Source organism: Alligator mississippiensis, chromosome 4, assembly GCF_030867095.1.
Source record: "Alligator mississippiensis isolate rAllMis1 chromosome 4, rAllMis1, whole genome shotgun sequence".
NCBI classification, from domain to species: domain Eukaryota; kingdom Metazoa; phylum Chordata; order Crocodylia; family Alligatoridae; genus Alligator; species Alligator mississippiensis.
The window spans coordinates 3,184,427-3,203,598 of NC_081827.1; the positions used below are offsets into that span (position 1 = coordinate 3,184,427).

Below are 19,172 nucleotides of genomic sequence, written 5' to 3' on the forward strand. Positions count from 1 at the left end.
GGGCGGGGGGCACCTTGCTCCCACCTGTGTGGGTGGAAGGGTTAGGCAGAGCACAATTTGTTTGTTGGTGATTGCTGCCGGCTGGATGGAAGTGTTTGGCAGGCCTGCTTTAGTTTGGTATTGTTTCCATAAAAATTCTTTCCCATGGCCCAATGCCACAAGGACGTGTTAGGCACTAATCCTCAAGGCAATGAACTCATGTCCCCTCCGAGCGGGCTCAAAAGCATGCCCCTGAAATGCAAAGGTAGGGCCTTTTCCCATTGCTAGTATTACCTTTGAGTTCTTCAGTGAAGAACCGGTTAGTTGCTTTCAGAGTGTAGTACAGCCGGACCTTGCTCCATATGTCCCAGTTTGGCACCAGCTGGTACAACCTGCACAGTCTCTCCTGGTCGGTCTTCTCAGCCATGATGCTCTCATATTGCTCAGTGGGAAGCCCATCCTGGTAGAGCAGGTCCAGGACCGTGTCCATGGAGGACACTCGCTGAATCAGCTCCTCACGGTTCCAATCGATAAAAAGTTCTGCTGGGTGAACTGGATGAGACAAAAAGAAAGAAGCCAATTGCCACAGTGGTTGGACTATTGAAGACTGTTAGGGTTAGTATAGACTGCTTAGGGCTAATATGTGTTTAGGGCTGTATAGATCAAAATGGTCATAGATTTATAGATGTAGGGTCAGAAAGGACCTTGTAGATCTTCTAGTCTGACCTCCTGCCCTGGGCAGGAGAGAAAACTGGGCTCAAATGATCCCAGCCAGGTAAATGTCGAGCCTCCTCTTAAAGCTCCCCAGGGTAGAAGCCAGCACTGCTTCCCTTGGAAGTTGGTTCCAGGTCCTAGCCGCCCTGACTGTGAAGTAGTGCCTTGTAATGTCTAGTCTGATCCTGCTCTCTAGCAACTTATGGCTGTTATTCCTAGTTACCCTGGGAAGCGCTTGGGGGAACAAGGTCTCTCCCTAACCCCACTGGTCCCCCCTACTAAGTTTATAGATGGCCACCAGATCCCCCCTCAGCCTTCTCTTGCAAAGGCTGCACAGGTTCAGGTCCCATAGCCTCTCTTTGTAGGGTCTGCCCTGCTCTCCCCTGATCATGTGGGTGGCCCTCCTCTGAACCCTCTCCATGCTGGCCACATCCCTCCTGAAGTGCGGCGCCCAGAACTGGACACAGTACTCCAGCTGTGGCCTGACCAGTGCTTCATAGAGGGGGAGGATCACCTCCTTGGCCCTGCTTGAGATGCATCTGTGGATGCACGACAAGGTACGGTTAGCCCAACTGACCGCGACCTCGCATTGTTGGCCCATGTTCATCTTGGAGTCAACAATGACTCCAAGATCTCTTTCTGCCCTCTCCTCATAGGGTCTGCCCTGCTGTCCCCAGATCATGTGAGTGGCCTCCTCTGGACCCTCTACACGCTGTCCACATCCCTCCTGAAGTGCAGCGTCCAGAACTGGATGCAATACTCCCTCTGTGGCCTGACCAGTGTCGCACATGGTGGGAGGATCACCTCCTTGGCTCTGCTTGCGATGCATCTGTGGATGCATGAAAAGATACGGTTCATCATAGGATAAATAATCAGTAGCCTGGAAAGGTAGAATCAAATCTGTTAGTAAAAACCACCAGTTTAGACACCGGTTGTCCAGAATTGCCATTTGGAAAGCATTAATAGGGGGTGAAGGCAACAGCTTAATACCTTATTATTTGGTGATAGTATTTTCTTGTTCAATGAATATAGGAAGCAGCCACATCTAACACTCTCCTCTCAGCCTTGTCCTTTTCTAGGGACCACAGTTCCAAATGTGTGAGTGAAGTGGAGGGTTATTTGTGGGGGCACCACAGAGTGAACCTTTGCAGATCTGACAACATTCCTGCTCATCAGCAAAGGTTAGCTTGTTAGCAGAATAGAATAATAGAGACTGGAGGAAAAGTTGGAGAACCTCACACATTCAAGGAGACCTGCTGCAAGCCTGCATACTGTCTTCCTCCTGCATCTTCCCAGCTGGTACAGCTGAGAATCTGGACTGTACCACTGTGGGTAGATAGCCAGGCATTGGAATAAGTGTTAATTATTCTGTTTTGAGGCTGGGAATAGTAAAAGCCCAGGCTCCACATCTGTCACCTGCCTCTTTTCTGACCTGAGCGGTAATCAATATGGGAATGGTAACTGTACTTTAGGTTTATGCCTAAGCTTGAAAAACAGGTCTTCAGTATCAATGGACTGTAATCTTGCCCCTCTAAAGCAGGGTGTCAAAGATATGGTCTGGTCATCAGGTCTGCAGGGCTAGAAATTTGCTGGTGAGACAAGCAGTGCCAATATTAATTGTCATGGATCCTGAAACTGCAACAATTAAGGCTAATGCTTCTTGTTCCACAGCTAATTTTTTCTGGATCCATGGACAGCCCCACAGTCTGGGTGCAGAGTGCAGGGCCATGTCATCTGGCCTTAGGGATCCCACAGGTCAGAAATCTGGAAATGGGATGAGAAGTGGCTGCCATAGTTCCAGAAGATGTGGCAATTAATGGTGCCCTGTGAACACATTTCAAGTCCTCAGGGCCAAATGGCACAGTCCTGTGCTCTGGATCTGGTCTGCAAAGCAGCCCTGCAGGACTCATCTGGCCCACTTTATCATGTGTTCACAAAGCCTCTAAGCGCCACCTGTCCATCTCTTGGCACTGCACAGCTCCTGCTGAAGAGAACAAGACATGTGCAGCTGCTGGCATGATAGGAACCCAGCTCACTGAAGACATGAAGCCAAGTTTTGTATGATGCACCTGGATCCAGCACTGTATGGATTGGACCTGATGGCACCAACGATAGTCCAGTGATTCCCCACTTCTCCCCAGGAAGAAGACACTCCCAGAAGCCCACGGCATATTACTCTATTGCATGGATTTTGATGACAATTTCTAGCCCTAAAGCCAATTCTGCAGTGATGAGCAAGGGGATTACTCCCAGGGGGATGAGCTCCTGCCCCCTCTGCATTTGGCATGAACACCTCTGTGCTTCACCACTGGGTGCTCATTTTCAGACTTTTGGAGATTACCTGTAATGTCTGAGCAGTTTAAGAATTGAGTTGCTTTTATTGCCCAGAGGAGCTCGTCTTTGTATCTTGTGTTCTTCCACTGAGGCACCAAATCAAACAGCTTCTCCATTCTTCCTCTGTCAGTTTTCTCTGCCATGATGCTCTGGTATTGCTCAATGTCCAGCACAGCTACAGAGAGCAGGCCTAGGACTCTATCCACTTTGCGAGTTTTTGCGATCAGCATCTTTCTGTACTTCTCAACAGTGTGTTCTCCTGATGGGGAGAGAGTAAAGACATCCAAAAAAATTCTTACCCAGAGTGAGTGGGATTAGAGGCTAGGCTATTAGGGGCTCTTCCTTTGGGACATCTAGCCAGACTTGTGAGCAAGTCTTGATCCCTGTATCGAGAGTCACACTCCCTGTCCCTGCTTCCCAGCACTCAGGGGATGCAGATCCTGCACAGTGCTGTGGGATGAGGCAGCCTGCTCTCCTCATGCATTCAGCCCCTGAAAGGGGAGTTGGGTTTTGGCCTGGAATAATCCCTTCCGGAGCAGAAACTCCGCGCCCCCCCACCCCGCCACTGCCTTCCCCTCTTTTCCCCAATGGCTATTAAATGTAAGGGGAAATGTTTCATCTTCCAAAGGAAGTCCAGAAAGTGACTGGAACAATGGCTGCCCTGCGATGGTGTGGTGAGAGTGCTCTTCTACAAAGTTGTCAGGATGCTAGTTCAAATCCTTTCTGTGCAAGGAGGGGCCTACAACCTGGGGCCCAAACTTTCTAGATAAGTACCATACACCCCTGCTTTTGCTCCCAATCTTATTCCACCTCTGTAGCTGCTAAAGGGTGCTCTGGAGCCTAAGCATGATCCTTTTTTCACTGCTTATATGCTGATGCTGGAATCAGCTTCTTCACTTAAGACCCACACCCCACTTTTAAAAGGCAGTGCTTAAAATACTCTGGGATGAGTTTTCTCATAGCAAGCAACCTCCTACCTCTGATAACGTAACTTCCACCATGGCATCTTCAGCCATGTGTAGATTAAATGAGGGGGATGTGTGCATAACACTTTGAAGCGGGTTAAATGCTTTTGTACTGCTTTACTGGTGTTGTGTCTGCATGCGTCAGAGGTGTATCATGCAGTAATGCTAGCCGCTGTAGCAAATTTGGTGGTGTAATGTGCCTTAAATGACTTGGGGTGCAGCAAACTAAATTTCCTCTGATCTTTTCTTTTTCCCCCCGCGGAACCTGCTTGCCTGCCTGAGCTGCACCAGGGCCCAATGCTTCCCTCCATGGCTGCGGTGTCCCCCAGACTGCCCAAGCCAAGTGCCTGCGGGAGGGTGTCGCCTGAGGGGGAGGCTGCCACTGCCATGGAGGGATGTAACAGTCCCCTACCCCCCACAGCCCAGAGACCACTCTGCCTGCCGGCAACTCACCTTCCCCTCCCCCCCACCGGAGAGGCAGGTAAGTTTGGGTGTGTGAATGACCTGGCCATTTAAAGGACCCTAAATTGAAGCGGTGTTTTTAAAACCCCACTGCTTCAATATAGGTCCCCATTTCAACTACACATGTCCTTCATTTCCATTTGATATCCTATTATTGCCTTCAATTACATCTTCATTTTCTTGAAGACAGGCAAAATATTTATTAAGCAGATGACCCACACTGAAATTACCCTCACCCTCCATCCTACATTCAAGGGGAAATAACCCCATTTCCTCACTCTGAGACCTCTTCGTATGACTGAGGAACTCTTTATTGTTTCCTTTCTTTCTTTCTTTTGCAAGGCTAATTGAACTGAATCCATCACAATTCCCATTTTAGTTCTGCCCTTTCAGACTTGACCAAGATCCCTCTCCTTTCTCAACAATCTCTTTTTCCATTCCATGTAGATCTTCTGCTTACTCTGAACTAAGAGTGAAGGGCAGAATGGGGCAAGGAGGACCAACGCTGTTGCTGGGAGCCCTGTTTCGCCATGATGAGGTGCCCCAGACTGCTTGGCACCAGTGGAGGTGGAGATGGAGAGTTGTGCCCCTTGCTGATGCCAGGAGGGCAAGGGGAACCAAACCATGGTGCATAGGCAAGGTTTAGGGGATGCACATGGGGGGCACATGTCCTCCCAAGAGTGCTAGTGCCCCCCCCCCCGTGTGATGGCCAGAACCAAAGAAATTAATAAGCAATGAATATGTGCTTCTTGGAGGCATTTGGAATTTTTGTCTAATATAAAGCTTGTATTTTTGTAACCCACAAATGTAACTTGTAACTGTTTGTGGAACTGCCTAGGCCTCAAAGACAAAGCTAAAGCTGTGAGATTAGCTGACCTAACAGTTTTTTGCTCAGAGTCCAGCATTGATGATAAAAACTGGATTCAACCGCCTGGCCCACCCAGCACATTCCAGGAAAGCACATCTTAAAAAAGCATAGTCAAAGACATCTAAAGGGGTTGAGTAATGTTAATTTCAAACCTGAAGATGCTGCATTGTAATTTGCTTATTGGATAAACCCGAGTCTGGGCAGTAACCTTTTATAATATTTTTTCATACCTTTTAATCCAATAGGGTAACAACTATAGGGCAAGATTGTGAGTGGCTCTAAAGCCAACAGATTAGCATAAGACTAGGTATAAAAAGTCAGGTGACCAGCAGGAAGGAGGTAACAGAATGGTCATCGCTGTTCCAAGCCCAGACCCCGGACTCCCGGTGTGAGTGAGGCTTGGATCCCGATCAAGGGAACTTCCCTGGTAATCCCTCCGACGGCATCGATCGGGGATGCCTGACTTCACTGAAATCACCTGGCAAGCATCTGGCATCGAGGGACTATCGATAAGTTGCCAATCCATGTCTGTCTATTTGTTGTGTCAAACAGCCCAGTGGCTGATACCCTTGCAGTGCCCAGCTGGCCTGCGACAGATTGATCTATCTGTTGTTATTATCTGTTGTTATTATTTGCTATTAGCTCTTTAATACTGCATTCTCTGCTTATCACATTTATCTTTCTGTTAACTGTTGTGTGTGTGTAAGCTATAATAAATTTGCCATTGCTTTACTCCCAACTCTGCCTCCTCGATCCCGAGCCAAACAGTCCAGTGGCTGATACAGTTGCAGCATCCAGTCAGTGTGTGACTAAATTGATATACTCACAGTGCCCAGCTGCCCTGTGACAAAATTGGCATCATGAACAGGATCGAGGATGGAGAGTTTGGAGGGGAGGAATGGTTCAGAGGGGTGGACCCCACTGATTGCTTTAATAGATGAAGTTATGAGTATTAAGAATCCGGGGTGGGATAAAGAGAGGTTAAGACCCACCTGGAGCAATCCCACCACAGTACCCTGTCACTGGACTGTGTTCACTGCTGTGCAGAAGGGCAGACCTAAGAAAGGATGCCTGTCCTGGCTGCTGACAACTTGCCTAAGACTGGGAGCAGAGGAAGCCACTCAGCTCCATCAAGAGAACCAATCCCTAAAAGACCCAGTAACCCAGCTTGAGAGGGAATTAAGAAAAGAAAAGGATTTTAACAGTGTGGTGTGCAAGGCTTTGCAAGCTACACAGAGCCATTTAGAGACTTTAAAATGGAGGGAAGAAAAAATTATGATTGCGCACGTGGCCGCTTCCCTCCAGAAGGGAGTGCAGTTAGCACAGGCTGTGGAGCCATCCTTCTACAAGTATCTGTATAGAGATAAACCAGAAGCTGAGCTCTGGAAAGATCAAAGGGATAAGATTGATAACAAGCCTGGTGCTGAAACACTCCCGTATGTTCCTGCCCAGAGGGAAGAACCTAGCCAGGCCTTCCCCACCCCAAGGGAGAAACTCAGCCAAGTTTTTCCCATGGTGATAACTCGTTCAAGGCTGCAAAAAGAGAATCCCCGAACAGAGCTGAATTCCTTTACCTGTGCAGAGATTAAAAATATTCAAAAGCAGCATGAATTCAGGCCAGAAAAGCCAGTAATAAACTGGCTAATTTACATGTACAGTGAAGGGGCATTTGCAATTTCAGTGAATAGAGCTGAGGCCACAAAAATGGTTCTGCACCCTGAGCTCCAGTTAAATCAGTTTGCAGAAGGTGATAAAAATGTTATTTTGTTTTCTGCTGCACTCCAAGCCACTATAGCCAGTTATATGGAAATATGGAAGAAGAGCTTAACACTGCCCCTCAGGCATGGGCTAATTTAGGGAAGGCTGTCTGCTGCTTGTATCACTTAGCACTAACGAAAGTCATTTGTGCAGCAGTTTGGACTCGCACGCCAGATGCAGAAATCGTGACAGCACTGTTGTGGAGGAGTTTTTGCCAACAAGCACCCACAAAGTACACCTCAACCCTGTTGGCCTTGGAGCCGAAGGCATTGAATCACCTGGTAAGAGATGCAATCTGGCAATTTACCATTTTGCAGAAGCCAAGGCTTACCAAACCGACAAAAACTGCCAAGGCCATGGCAGTGGCCTCAGTAAAAGATAAACCCCCTGACCCACCTGAATTGTTAAGAAAAGCTGAGAAAGACCAACCCAAGACTTCGCAAGCAAAAATATGGAAAGACTTGTTAGCTGCCTGTTTCAATAAGGTGCAAATAGATAGACTGCCCACCAATGTCTTGAAAGGGCTGTGGGCTAAACATTGTACCAAGAGGGCAAGCCCAAAAACGAAGCCTTCTGTGCCACCAACAGTGTCACCAGAGAGTTTCTCTGCCCTGAGGTCAAAACTGTCAACATTTTCCCAGGCACACACAGGGCCATCAGCACTTTCTCTGCCTAATCAAGTGGCCTAGGGAGTCTGGCCAGCCCAAACCCAAAGAAAGGGGCCACAATGGGGGCAGTAGCAAGCTGGAGACTGGTATATAACGTTAATATTAGCCCCTTAATTCAGATACCTGTACAGATTCAATTAAGTAAAAATGAAAAGTCAGTTAAGATGCTACTAGACACTGGTGCCCAGCTATGTGTTTTGGACTATGTGAAATAGAAAGGGGCACGGGGAACCCCTTACTAGGTAGTAGGAGTTGAAGGCACCAGACGACCAGAACATCTGGTCCAACCCACATTTACCTTGCCTAATGGTTCTGTAGTAACAGCAGTCGCTGTAATGCTCCGGGGAGGGCCGAATTTTCCAGGTCTGAATGTGTTGCAGGGGCAGCAGTTTATCCTTAAGCACGAAACCTGGCAGTTTGGCTGCACCATGGCCCAGGAGAGTAAGCAGGATGATGTAATGACGGCAGTAGCCCGATGTTCTATGACCTCGTTTGCCTTGCCAGCCATGAAGAAGGTACACTGACCTCAATACTGCACACCCCCTGAAGCAATGCTACCCATTCAAGACATTGTCAACTGGCAGCTAGAGGATGGAACCATCATTCAAACTCATTCCCTGTACAACAATTTGGTGTGGCTGGTATGTAAACCAAATGGTGATTAGCGATTGACTATTGATTTTAGGGCTTTGAATGCCAACACCAACCATCTGACGGCCACGGTCCCACCCATGCCTGCACTGACAGAAAGCATTAGGTGCTATGGCCCCCAGTGGATGGGATCCGTAGACATTAAGGACATGTTCTTTGCTATCCCCATCCATGAAAATCACTGGCCTTTGTTTGCCTTCACATGGCCGGGACAGCAGTACACCTGCACAGTCCTACCCCAGGGCTGGGTGCACAGCCCCACCTGGGCCCCTGGAGTGCTAGCCACAGAATGCCTGCATTGGCAGCATGGGCACCCTGGCTGCAATGGCACTGCTCACCTAGCAACCACCTGGGGCATTCATTTAACTAAAGGGGAAGCGCAGGAATTAATCAACTCCTGCATCACCTGCCAGGAGGTCAAAGCTTGACTAACCCCTGCCTCGACTACCCCTTCATCGCTGCATGATGGAAAGGTAATATAGAAAGTTTAGCAATGTGACTTTATAAGTCCACTTCCCAACAACCCCAGAAAGTGACAGTATGTGTTTGTAGCAGTAGAAGCAGTCACCGGAATGATGTTCGTCCGGGCCTCCACCAATGCCACTCCCATGGAAAACTTGTTAGCTCCTGTAGAGCTGCAAAGTGATAACGGTTCACATTTTTGCAACCATCTTGTCTATGAGCGGGCCACAAAACATCATGTGCTGTGGACCTATCACATTCCCTATCACCCGCAATCTAATGTACTGGGAGAATGAGCCAATGGTATCTTAAAGTGCAACTGCAAATAGCCACTGGTCCGGCCCTCAAGGACTGGGACCTGCACCTGAATCGCTCAGTCAACTAAGCCAACAATCACCCCACTCTGGAGGAAGCCTCATGCAGCAAGCTTTTGGTTAAAGCAGGCCCCACGAGCCAGCAGTGGAATAGCCAAGGGGTGGTTGGGGGAAACTTCAGGCAGGAGACCAGGTAGTAGTTAGGCATCCACAGGGGGACAAATGGGAAGGGGTGCTAATGGCACAGGACACACATAACTCGTGGTGGATGTCAGGGTCAGATCCATCTAATGGGAGCCAGACTAAATTTTTCCTTGTTTCTGCAGATTGGGTCCATCTGTGGGCACAGCTGTAGCAGCCTTGGGGCACTCTGGAGTCAACATCCTGCTCCAAAGCAATGCCACCACTCTCATCCAGCAACGAAGGGGTGAAATGCCATCATGATAGGACTGCTAGTCATTTGTTGTTGTTTGGCTAATGTGGGGCATTCCCATGCTCCCACACCACAGATCGCACCCACTGCCAAGGCCTCAGGTGCACTGGAATACTGGGAGCACCCAGTTGCAAACGAAAAAGTGTGAAACTAGCCTCTCAATCGTCAGTGATGGATTGTGGACTGACAAGGGGGAATTGGTCAATGTTACTGTGGGACAGGGTGGTTGCTCGGTTTCCTCCCATATGCCAGAATTGGGAAAAATGAGTGTGGGACAGGGGGAGAGTGCTGTGATTTCTTCCAATGGCCCTGGTGCTGTTATATTCTGCCTGCAGGTACGCTGCCCACCCTGGGTCCCGACGTGACCACTGCCACAACCTCTCCTACAGCTTGAAATTCTACAACCACCTGGAGCCCAAGGAGGTGACCAAAACCTCCAACCCCACCTCCATGGGAGACAATAGCTCCAGCTGTTCCCCTGCCCGATGACACTTTGGCACAATGGTGCACAGCACACCAAATACACCAGTCCTCCAAGTACAGCAAGGTACTATAGTGGTTTAAAAACAGGTCTTATGCTGTCAAGTAGTGGTCCATGGAATGGGAAGCCAACACGTCCCATGTTCTGGGTATTCTGTGGTTCTGCCATATGGATGAAGGAAGCACACTCACGGAATTGAATATACCATAGCCTCATATCACCAAACAGTCTGGGAAAGTCTGCAAGGCACAGCCCTGGTCAACCCAGAACAACTAGCCCAACCCATGGGGGGCACTGTGTCAGAATCATTTTTGTAAGATACCTATGCCATAGTCGTACCTGGACAGTGAGTGTTCTAGTACGCAGATGGAGATTCACTCCAGCAAATAAACCAACCCCATTGGGAAGTTTACCAATCCCAGAGACAAGAAGGGAAATGGTTAAGTACCCAAACAGGAGAACCCCTGTCCGTTTTTTTGCATTAAGCAGGGATGCACACTGCTAATCCAAAAAGAGACACCACAAGTGTATCTGCTACCTCGCTTGTCTAATGGCACCCCATGGTGGAGGTCCCAGATCAGAGCTCCAGATCTCCTTAATGCCTCCTTGTTCAATACCCGTATCACATTTAACCCCAAGCAATGGTTTGTCAGAACAGCATTTCCTAACTGCTTTGCCGGGGCTTAGTTGGCCAAAAAATATGCTGTGTTGGGCCTGGCCAACTGTTTTCTAACCCCCAGCCCAGCCTCCCATCACCTGGAAAATGAGGAATACCCTAGACCATGTGTGGAATGGACTTAATTCAGCCATGGGAGTTTGGAACATAGATAAATCTCAGAAAAACACCCAAGGAATCATGTATATATGACAAGCCATAGGTTTTCTCACTGGAGGGGGTATGATTGATAACATGGCCCTAGAATACACTGATGAATTAGTAGCATTTATTGGCTGAGAAGCAGCACAGATAAGTTACCTGTTAATGCATGCAGCCTTTCAAGCTGATGCTAATCAAACTTGGAGCATTGCGTGTGCACAAGTGCAGCTTTCACTTAACTTTCACTTCTCCCAGGTGATGCGAGATCTCAAACACAAAGAATGGCCTGCTGGCTTAAAGCACCATGGACTACCTCCAGTTTTAATCCAATGGTTAGTTTACCGAGACATGTGGAGCACACGGTGGGAGGGGGCGTAGCAAGACAAAATGCTTTTTTGTTGTACATGGGGTAGCAAACGACACATGGTCCATTGCCCATCTCTTAACAACAGGACTGGGGGGAGGATGTATGTGGGACTGGGACTTACATTGTCCCATTTGGGAAATTATAATCCCAGAAGGCCCCAAGTATTTAGCTCAATCTCCAGTGTACCCTGTAAATGGCATTCTAATAGGCTTGGGAACTTTATGGAGGGGGTCGCCCGATAGTCCCCCCAACATGGTTTGTGTAACACCCCTACCAGCAACTCCCTATGTTACTCTACTTCAGTGAGTTTGCTGAGAAAGTTTTAGCCACTTGTACTATCCCAACAGTACATTTTGGACCACCTGCACCAAATGCTGTGCAGAAGCTTAAGATTTTCAAGGAGCATAAGGTATCTTAAATGTCCAAGGCCAGGAAGTTATTTTTAATGTGGCCGAAAACCCAGTTAGAAAGCATCACCCTTAACCTAAGTCTTCCAAAATCCTGGGTTAAGGATGTAGACATGTCCCAGCTAAAAGGATGGGGTGAAGTAGCGATCCACATTAAAAGTTTGTTTGAAGATGCCCAAAAAGGAAAACAACTTGCCCTCATGGCTCAAAAGGGAGGGTGAATTATTAAATGTGCTACTATTATTCTCCTGCTGTGTAAGTGGTATGAAGTGGCCTGTACTGTACAAATGTATACCTTTACTAAAGGTGCTCCTTTTCCTTGGTTTGTAGTAGTATTAAGTTTAGTCATATGAATAATATAATTGAATATAATCTTTAAATGTTGTTGTTATAAAATTAAGTCTAATACCTATGCCAAAGTAAATGTTCTTGCTTCTGCCAACCATGTATACACCACCTGGCAGAAATCATATTTGTAGGCCTTACCAAATGCTCCAAAGAAGAAAGGGGTGGATTGTGATGGCCAGAACCAAAGAAATTAATAAGCAATGAATATGTGCTTCTTGGAGGCGTTTCAAATTTTTGTCTAATATAAAGCTTGTATTTTTGTAACCCACAAATGTAACTTGTAACTGTTTGTGGAACTGCCTAGGCCTCAAAGACAAAGCTAAAGCTGTGAGATTAGCTGACCTAACGGTTTTTTGCTCAGAGTTCAGCCTTGATGATGAACAAGTGGATTCAACCGCCTGGCCTACCCAGCACATTCCAGGAAAGCAAGTCTCAAAAAAGCATAGTCAAAGACATCTAAAGGGGTTGAGTAATGTTAATTTCAAACCTGAAGATGCTGCGTTGTAATTTGCTTATTGGATAAACTTGAGTCTGGGTACTAACCTTTTATAATAATTTTTAACACATTTTAATCCTATAGGGTAACAACTATAGTGCAAGATAGTGAGTGGCTCTAAAGCCAACAGATTAGCATAAGACTAGGTATAAAAAGTCAGGTGACCAGCAGGAAGCAGGGAACACAATGGTCATCACTGTTCCAAGCCCATACCCCGGACTCCTGGTGTGAGTGAGGATTGGATCCCGATCAAGGGATCTTCCCTGGTAATCCCTTTGACCGTGTCAATCGGGGATGCCTGACTTCACTAGAATCACCTGGCACGCACCTGGCATCGAGGGACTATCAATAAGTTGCCAACCCATGTCTGTGTATTTGTTGTTTCAAACAGCCAGTGACTGATACCCTAGCAGCGCCCACCTGGCCTGCAACAGATTGATCTATCTATTTGTTGTTATTATTTACTATTACCTCTTTACTACTGCATTATCTGCGTATCGCATTTATCTTTCTGTTAACTGTTGTGTGTGTAAGCTATAATAAATGCTTTACTCCCAACTCTGCCTCCTCAATCCTGAACCTAACAGCCCAGTGGCTGATACAGTTGCAGCACCCAGTCAGTCTGTGACTAAACCGATACACTCACAATACCCAGCTGCCCTGTGACAACCCTGACAGCGAGTGCTTCAGCTGGTAGCAGGGCCCAGAGAAGTTCCCCCCTGTAATTGGCTCCACTGGAGGCACAGCAGTTGCAGAAGTGCCAACATTCCCATGCCACATGTGGAAATGCTGTCATTTCCATTGTCGCTGTGCTTGGTGACCAGCTGATGGGGGACCCCACCAGTCATGCCCTGCTGGTGCCCACCCAAACTCAAGAGGTACCAGTCCCTCATGCCAGAGTGGTGTGGGGCTCCCATGACTGGCACTGAGCTGCCCTGCCACACCAGGTCCCACCTGTTAGGGTGCAGAGGGCATTGGGGAAGGGCAGCAGCGGGAGAAGTCTGAGCCTGCATCAGACAGCCTGCATCCACACCCCTCCATGGGCTCTGCTCTGACTGTGCCACCTGTGGGGGAGTGGGAGTGGGCCCTGCATTCTGTTCCACCTCCCATGGGCAGCAGCCAGGCTGCAGGGGGGCAAAGGGTTGCAGATCTGAGTCCCTGACTCTGTCACCCTGGCAGTTGGGGGTCCCATCCAGCAGGGCTTGGGGGGAGGGTGCAAGGGGCTGTGGTTGGCAAGTGAAGGGCTCCAGCAGGGCTGGGGAGCTGTGGGTGGGGAGTGAGGGGCAATGGCATGGACAGGGCACTGGCATATCTTAACTGCTCAGTGATACAAAGCAGCAGGGAGAACAGCCACCGCTGGATCTGCATTCAGGTGAGCAAATAGGGCAGGGAGAACTCTGATTATCCATGATAAGAAACCCAAAATCAAAAGCCAAAATATACAGGTATTTAGCATTTATGTTACTATAGTGATTGAGGCACTGGTAGGCTTTCGAATTGCTTTTGAATTGTAAACATAACAATAAGCTATTGTGTTGAATTGATACTTAAACATGTAGTGGTGTTTCATTTTAATTGTGGAAAAGCATGGATTGGGGGGGGTTAATCAGAGAATTTGCTTTTTTTATCAGAGAATTTGTGACTTTAAAACAGAGGAAACCAGGATCCCTGATCTTCAGGGGTCAGACTCACTGATCTACTCAAGTCCCTTCTCACTCTAACATCTATGAATCTATGAATCAGGTTAAGATCAGATGAATACAAACTGGTAACAAACCCATATGATGGAAAGTTAGAAGGTTTCAAACAATTGGGTTATAACAAGAAACCCAAACACCTGTGCACAATGGAGGAAGAGGAATGGGGAACAGACCCCTTGTAGCAGCCAGACTATGGTGACTCACAGGGAAAAGAGGAACAGGCAAAAAGAACATCAGAACATCCAACGCAGCAACGCAGTGCCTATCCCTCCTGGAAACACCTATCCTCACTGTGGCAAGACATGTGGGTCTAGAATTGGGCCATGGAGCCACCTGCAAACTCACTATTAAGATCCTTGGAAGACAATCCAGGGCCTGAATAAGTGGACCTGGGCTGAAGGGTCTCAGCTAGAAATAGAGCTGAGGATAAGAAAGCTGAAGCCTGAACAAGGTTTGGGCACAGAAAGAGAAAGAGAAGGGGAGTCCCAAAAAGGGGAAGATCAGAACCGCCAGTGAGGTGTGGGTGTAGGTAAGGGGGCAGAAATGAGGCTGTAAGAACCTCCCAAAAGCACACTAGAAAGGACTACCCTGATCCCAAAAGCAGCCTCCCTCCAAATACACTGGTTACCAGCAAACTGTGGCAAGCGAAAAGAAGGAAGAACTTCTTCACAGTTCGAGTGGCCAAGGTCTGGAACGGGCTCCCAAGGGAGGTGGTGCTCTCCCCTACCCTGGGGGTCTTCAAGAGGAGGTTGGATAGGCATCTGGCTGGGGTCATCTAGACCCAGCACTCTTTCCTGCCTATGCAGGGGGTCGGACTCGATGATCTATTGAGGTCCCTTCTGACCCTAACATCTATGAATCTACGAATCTATGAAGGAGGAGGAGATGGCCGGGGTACTACTGAGGAGAAGGGGCAGGGGTGGAAGCCCAGACCTGTCACACAGGGGATGAGTTGTGAATGGTCTTCTGAACTAAGAAATAGGGGCAAGGAGCTGGAATCATTTCACAATGGAACTGAACTAGTTCCGGGCCCAGTGACCATGAGATGATTGAGTTCAGGATCCTGAGAAAAGGAAGGAGGGAGAACAGCAGAGTAAGGACCCTAGACTTCAGAAAAGCAGACTTTGACTTGCTCAGGGAACTCATGGGCAGGATCCCCTGGGAAGCCAGACTGAGGGGAAGGGGAATCCAGGAGAGTTGGCTCAATTTGAAAGAAGCCTTACTGAGAGTGCAGAAACAAACCATTCTGATGACTAGGAAGACTAGCAAGTGTGGCAGAAGACCAGCTAGGCTTAACAGGGAACTCTTTAGTAAATTACATCACAAAAATGGAAGCCTATAAGGGGAAACTTGGACAAATAACTAGGGACGAATATAAGAGCATTGCTTGGGCATGCAGGGGTGAAGCCAGGGAGGCCAAAGTGCAATTGGAGTTGCAGCTAGCAAAGGTAACAAGAAGGGTTTAGAAAACCAGCTGGAGAACTGGGCTCAGAGAGTCATAATCAATGGCTCAATGTCTAGTTGGCAGCCAGTTTCAAATGGAGTGTCCCAGGGGTGGGTCCTGGGACCAATTTTGTTCAATGTTTTCATTAGTGACCAGGAAGATGGCATAGAGTACACCCTCAGCAAGTTGCAGATGACACCCAAGCTGGGTGGAGTAGTAAATATGCGGGAGGATAGGGCTCAGATTCATAGATTTCATAGACATTAGGGCTGGAAGGGACCTCGGAAGATCATCGAGTCCAGCCCCCCACCTCAGGGGCAAGAAGTCAGCTGGGGTCATAGGATCCCAGCAAGATAAACATTTAATTTTCTCTTGAAGGCATTCAAAGTAGGTGCTTGAACCCCCTCCGATGGCAGGCTATTCCAGACCTTTGGGGCTTGGACAGCAAAGAAATTCTTCCTTATGTCCAGCCTAAAATGGTCTTGCATGAGTTTATAACCCTTAGACCTTGTCACCCCTTGGGGTGCTCTGGTGAACAAACATTCTTTTTAAATCTAGTCTTTTTAAATCATGACATTCTTGCTGAAACAAAGCTCTTGGTTTATCAAGCCATTGTCATTCCAACTCTGTTGTATGACTTGGAAATTTGGACCTCATACAGAAGACATCTTAAGAACTTGGAAATGTACAATCAATGGTGTCTTCGCAAGATCCTTCACATTAGGTGGGAGAATAGACGCACAGACATCAGCATCTTGGCTGAAGCAAATTCTAACAGCATCGAGGCCATGATCATCCAAAAACAGCTTCGCTGGACAGGTCATTTTGTTTGCATGCCTGACTCCCATCTTCCAAAGAGAATCTTTTTCTCACAGCTGAAAGAAGTAGTGGAGGGCGAAGAAAGGGCTTCGAAGACACCCTGAAGGCAAACATGAAGAGGTGTAACATCAACATCAATACTTGGGAGACCCTTGCTCAGGACTGACCAAAATGAGGAAGGCTCTTTGGGAGGGACCTCAACACTTTCAAGAAGGTCATCAACAGGTAGAAGAGGAAAAGAGGAACAGGTGAAAAAAACCATCAGAACATCCAACGCAGCTACACAGTGACTATCCCTCCTGGAAACACCTGTCCTCCCTGCGACAAGACACATGGGTCTGGAATTGGGCTATGGAGCCACCTGTGAACTCACTATTAAGTTCCTTAGAAGACAACCTTACTCATTCACAAGTAATTACCCATCATCATCATCAGGGTTTTCTCTCTATGCTAATTCGTGGAGGGGAGTCATATTCACGGTCCGGGGCAGGCTTACAGCACTCTTTAATCTTCTTGGTGTTGCGAGAAAGGTGCAAAATTCAGGATGTTTCTCCAAAGAGAACCAAAGGAGTCTGGAGGTTGTCCTCAGGGTGTGCAAGGGTGGATTAGTTGGTGTACTGAAGGTCCAGGGTGGTTGTTTTGAGTACTTTGGTCTTTGACTGAAAATGTCCCAGATTGAAGAGCCTTCCATCTGTCACAACCCAAGGGTGTGATTTTTTGTTTGTGTGCGCTTCGGCACTGCTGAATTATTTCCCGCCATTTGTAGCTTTCTTTGCAGGGTGCATTTCTGAGCTGCAGAAAGGAGATGCACGTTGCAAGGAGTTCCCGCCATTCGTATTCAAATTCGTGCCCCGCTATTGGCCAGTTCTAAATTATTCCTACGTGGCGGCTAGCGATTGGCTTGCTAGCCGTATAAGAGGCTTGAGTGGTTTCCGCCCAAGTTGGAGGACTCCACGAACATCAGGAGGAGGAGACTTCACGTCTCGTGAAGATCTCTAAGCGCTGCGGAGCCTATTGGACCCAGTGTGTATTTCAAGAAGGCTACAGGGGTCTGATCAGCCTCTAGCCTCTCCCCGTTGCTGAACGATCCCTCGACGTACCCTTCCCTGCACTCAAGTTCCACGGAGCCTAGCAAACTTCGTGTGAGTGAATCCAGAGCTCTGTCCGAGTCCTTAAACTGGGACTTAAGCGAAGTATTCGTGGAAGTTTTCCAGCCTGCACCGCGACCATCTATGGTGTAAGTAAATAATCTTAAATCAACCATTAAGCGTCCGTGCCTAATTCTAGCGTGCCGCCTGCCTTCCCCGACCCGGTGTGTCCGGGCTGCTGGCCACAGCCCGCCGCGCGGAAAAAGGACCTCGGACTGCTCCTGGCCCGCACATGGCGACAAGGATGGGATCAGGGGAAAGCACGCTGGAGCTAGAATTAGTTAAGAACTGCCCTTGGCGCAGTGGAAAACGCCAAGTAGAAAGCTTTATGGACCTGGAGGCGCATATCGCTTACCACCAGGTGGGCGGAATGGGTGAGAGGTTTATCAGCGGACGTCTTTCGCTGAAGGGAGAAGAGGGAGCCTCCGAAGACGGAGCCCCAAGAGAGAGGGAAGTGTATTTGCACCCTGCGGCATTCGGGTGTATGATGAGCGATGAGTGGGCCCTGTTCAGGCCCCTCGACACTGTGTCCCTCGCCAGAGTCAACCCGGCGGGCGAAGTGAACCCAACCCTCACCCGGGAGCGTGCCCGTTGCCTAAGATGTGCTCGGGAGAGTGAAGAACCGGTGCCGATCGACCGGTTCGCCCCCTTTATGCTGGCGTCTAGATTAAGGGGTCACGAGCTTCCATCCGAGCTCCGTGAAGATCTGGGGACGGAGGAACGCGCCGCGGATGAGAGGGTGGCCCTACAGTACGACAAGGGGGGAGTACTAACTGCAACTTTTCGTACTGTAACTGATCTAATGCAAAAGAATTTAAGTTTGAAAGCCCAGCTGCGTACGGCCGTTCGAGTGGTCAAAGAAACGGCTGCGAAAGAGAATCTGGAAATGCCACGACAAGATGGTGCCAAGCAAGAGGGAGACCGCGTGGAAGAACCGGAAGAGAAGGGTGGAGCTTCGGAGGAACCCGCGAGAGTTCGGTCAGCGACTCCGACCACCGACACAGCGTCGTTTCCGGCGATCCTGCCCACCGACGCAGCATCACTTCCGATGACCACACCTTCATGCCGACGGAAGGGAGAATCGAGCGGAGGAGTGAACCTGCCCCTCCTGCCTGAAGTAATAACAGCAGCAGTGACTCCCGCAGCAGTAGTTCAGCCTGTAACAACAACTAACCGAGTTGCTACTGCCTACTATGCTCGCACCAGAACTGAACTACAGGATTTGTGCAGAGAATCAAGAATCCAACCTGAAGAAACTCTAGCTGTGTGGTTGGGACGTTTGGTCATGGAACTTGGATCTGACCTGCTAGACCAGGAAGAAGCAAGCTTCTTGGTCAGACAAGCTTCATGGAGTAGAGGACATGTCACTGACATCGACATGGTAGCGGTTAACGTTCATTGGCCTATTCCACTGCCAGCGCTTGTTGCGGGACTGATCGGTCAGAAAGCCCATGCATGGCACGATGGACGGCCAGAACGTACTGGCACAGAACATCTTATGCTAGCAATCATTGGAGTCTCGTACTGTGCCTGGAAC

At 48.5% G+C, this 19,172-nt stretch overlaps 1 protein-coding gene across 5 annotated transcripts in view; it reads right to left on the reverse strand.

Annotated features, from left to right (window-relative positions):
- Positions 1–19,172, reverse strand: part of LOC102566162 (uncharacterized) — a 98,825-nt gene that overhangs the window by 65,176 nt on the left and 14,477 nt on the right. For all 5 annotated transcript variants that reach the window (XM_059725660.1, XM_059725659.1, XM_059725662.1 and 2 more), the window contains 2 exons: positions 3,035–3,286; positions 274–531 (listed from right to left, as the gene is read on the reverse strand). In XM_059725660.1, the coding sequence (XP_059581643.1) occupies positions 274–531; positions 3,035–3,286 (510 nt within the window). The remainder of the gene's footprint in view (positions 1–273; positions 532–3,034; positions 3,287–19,172) is intronic.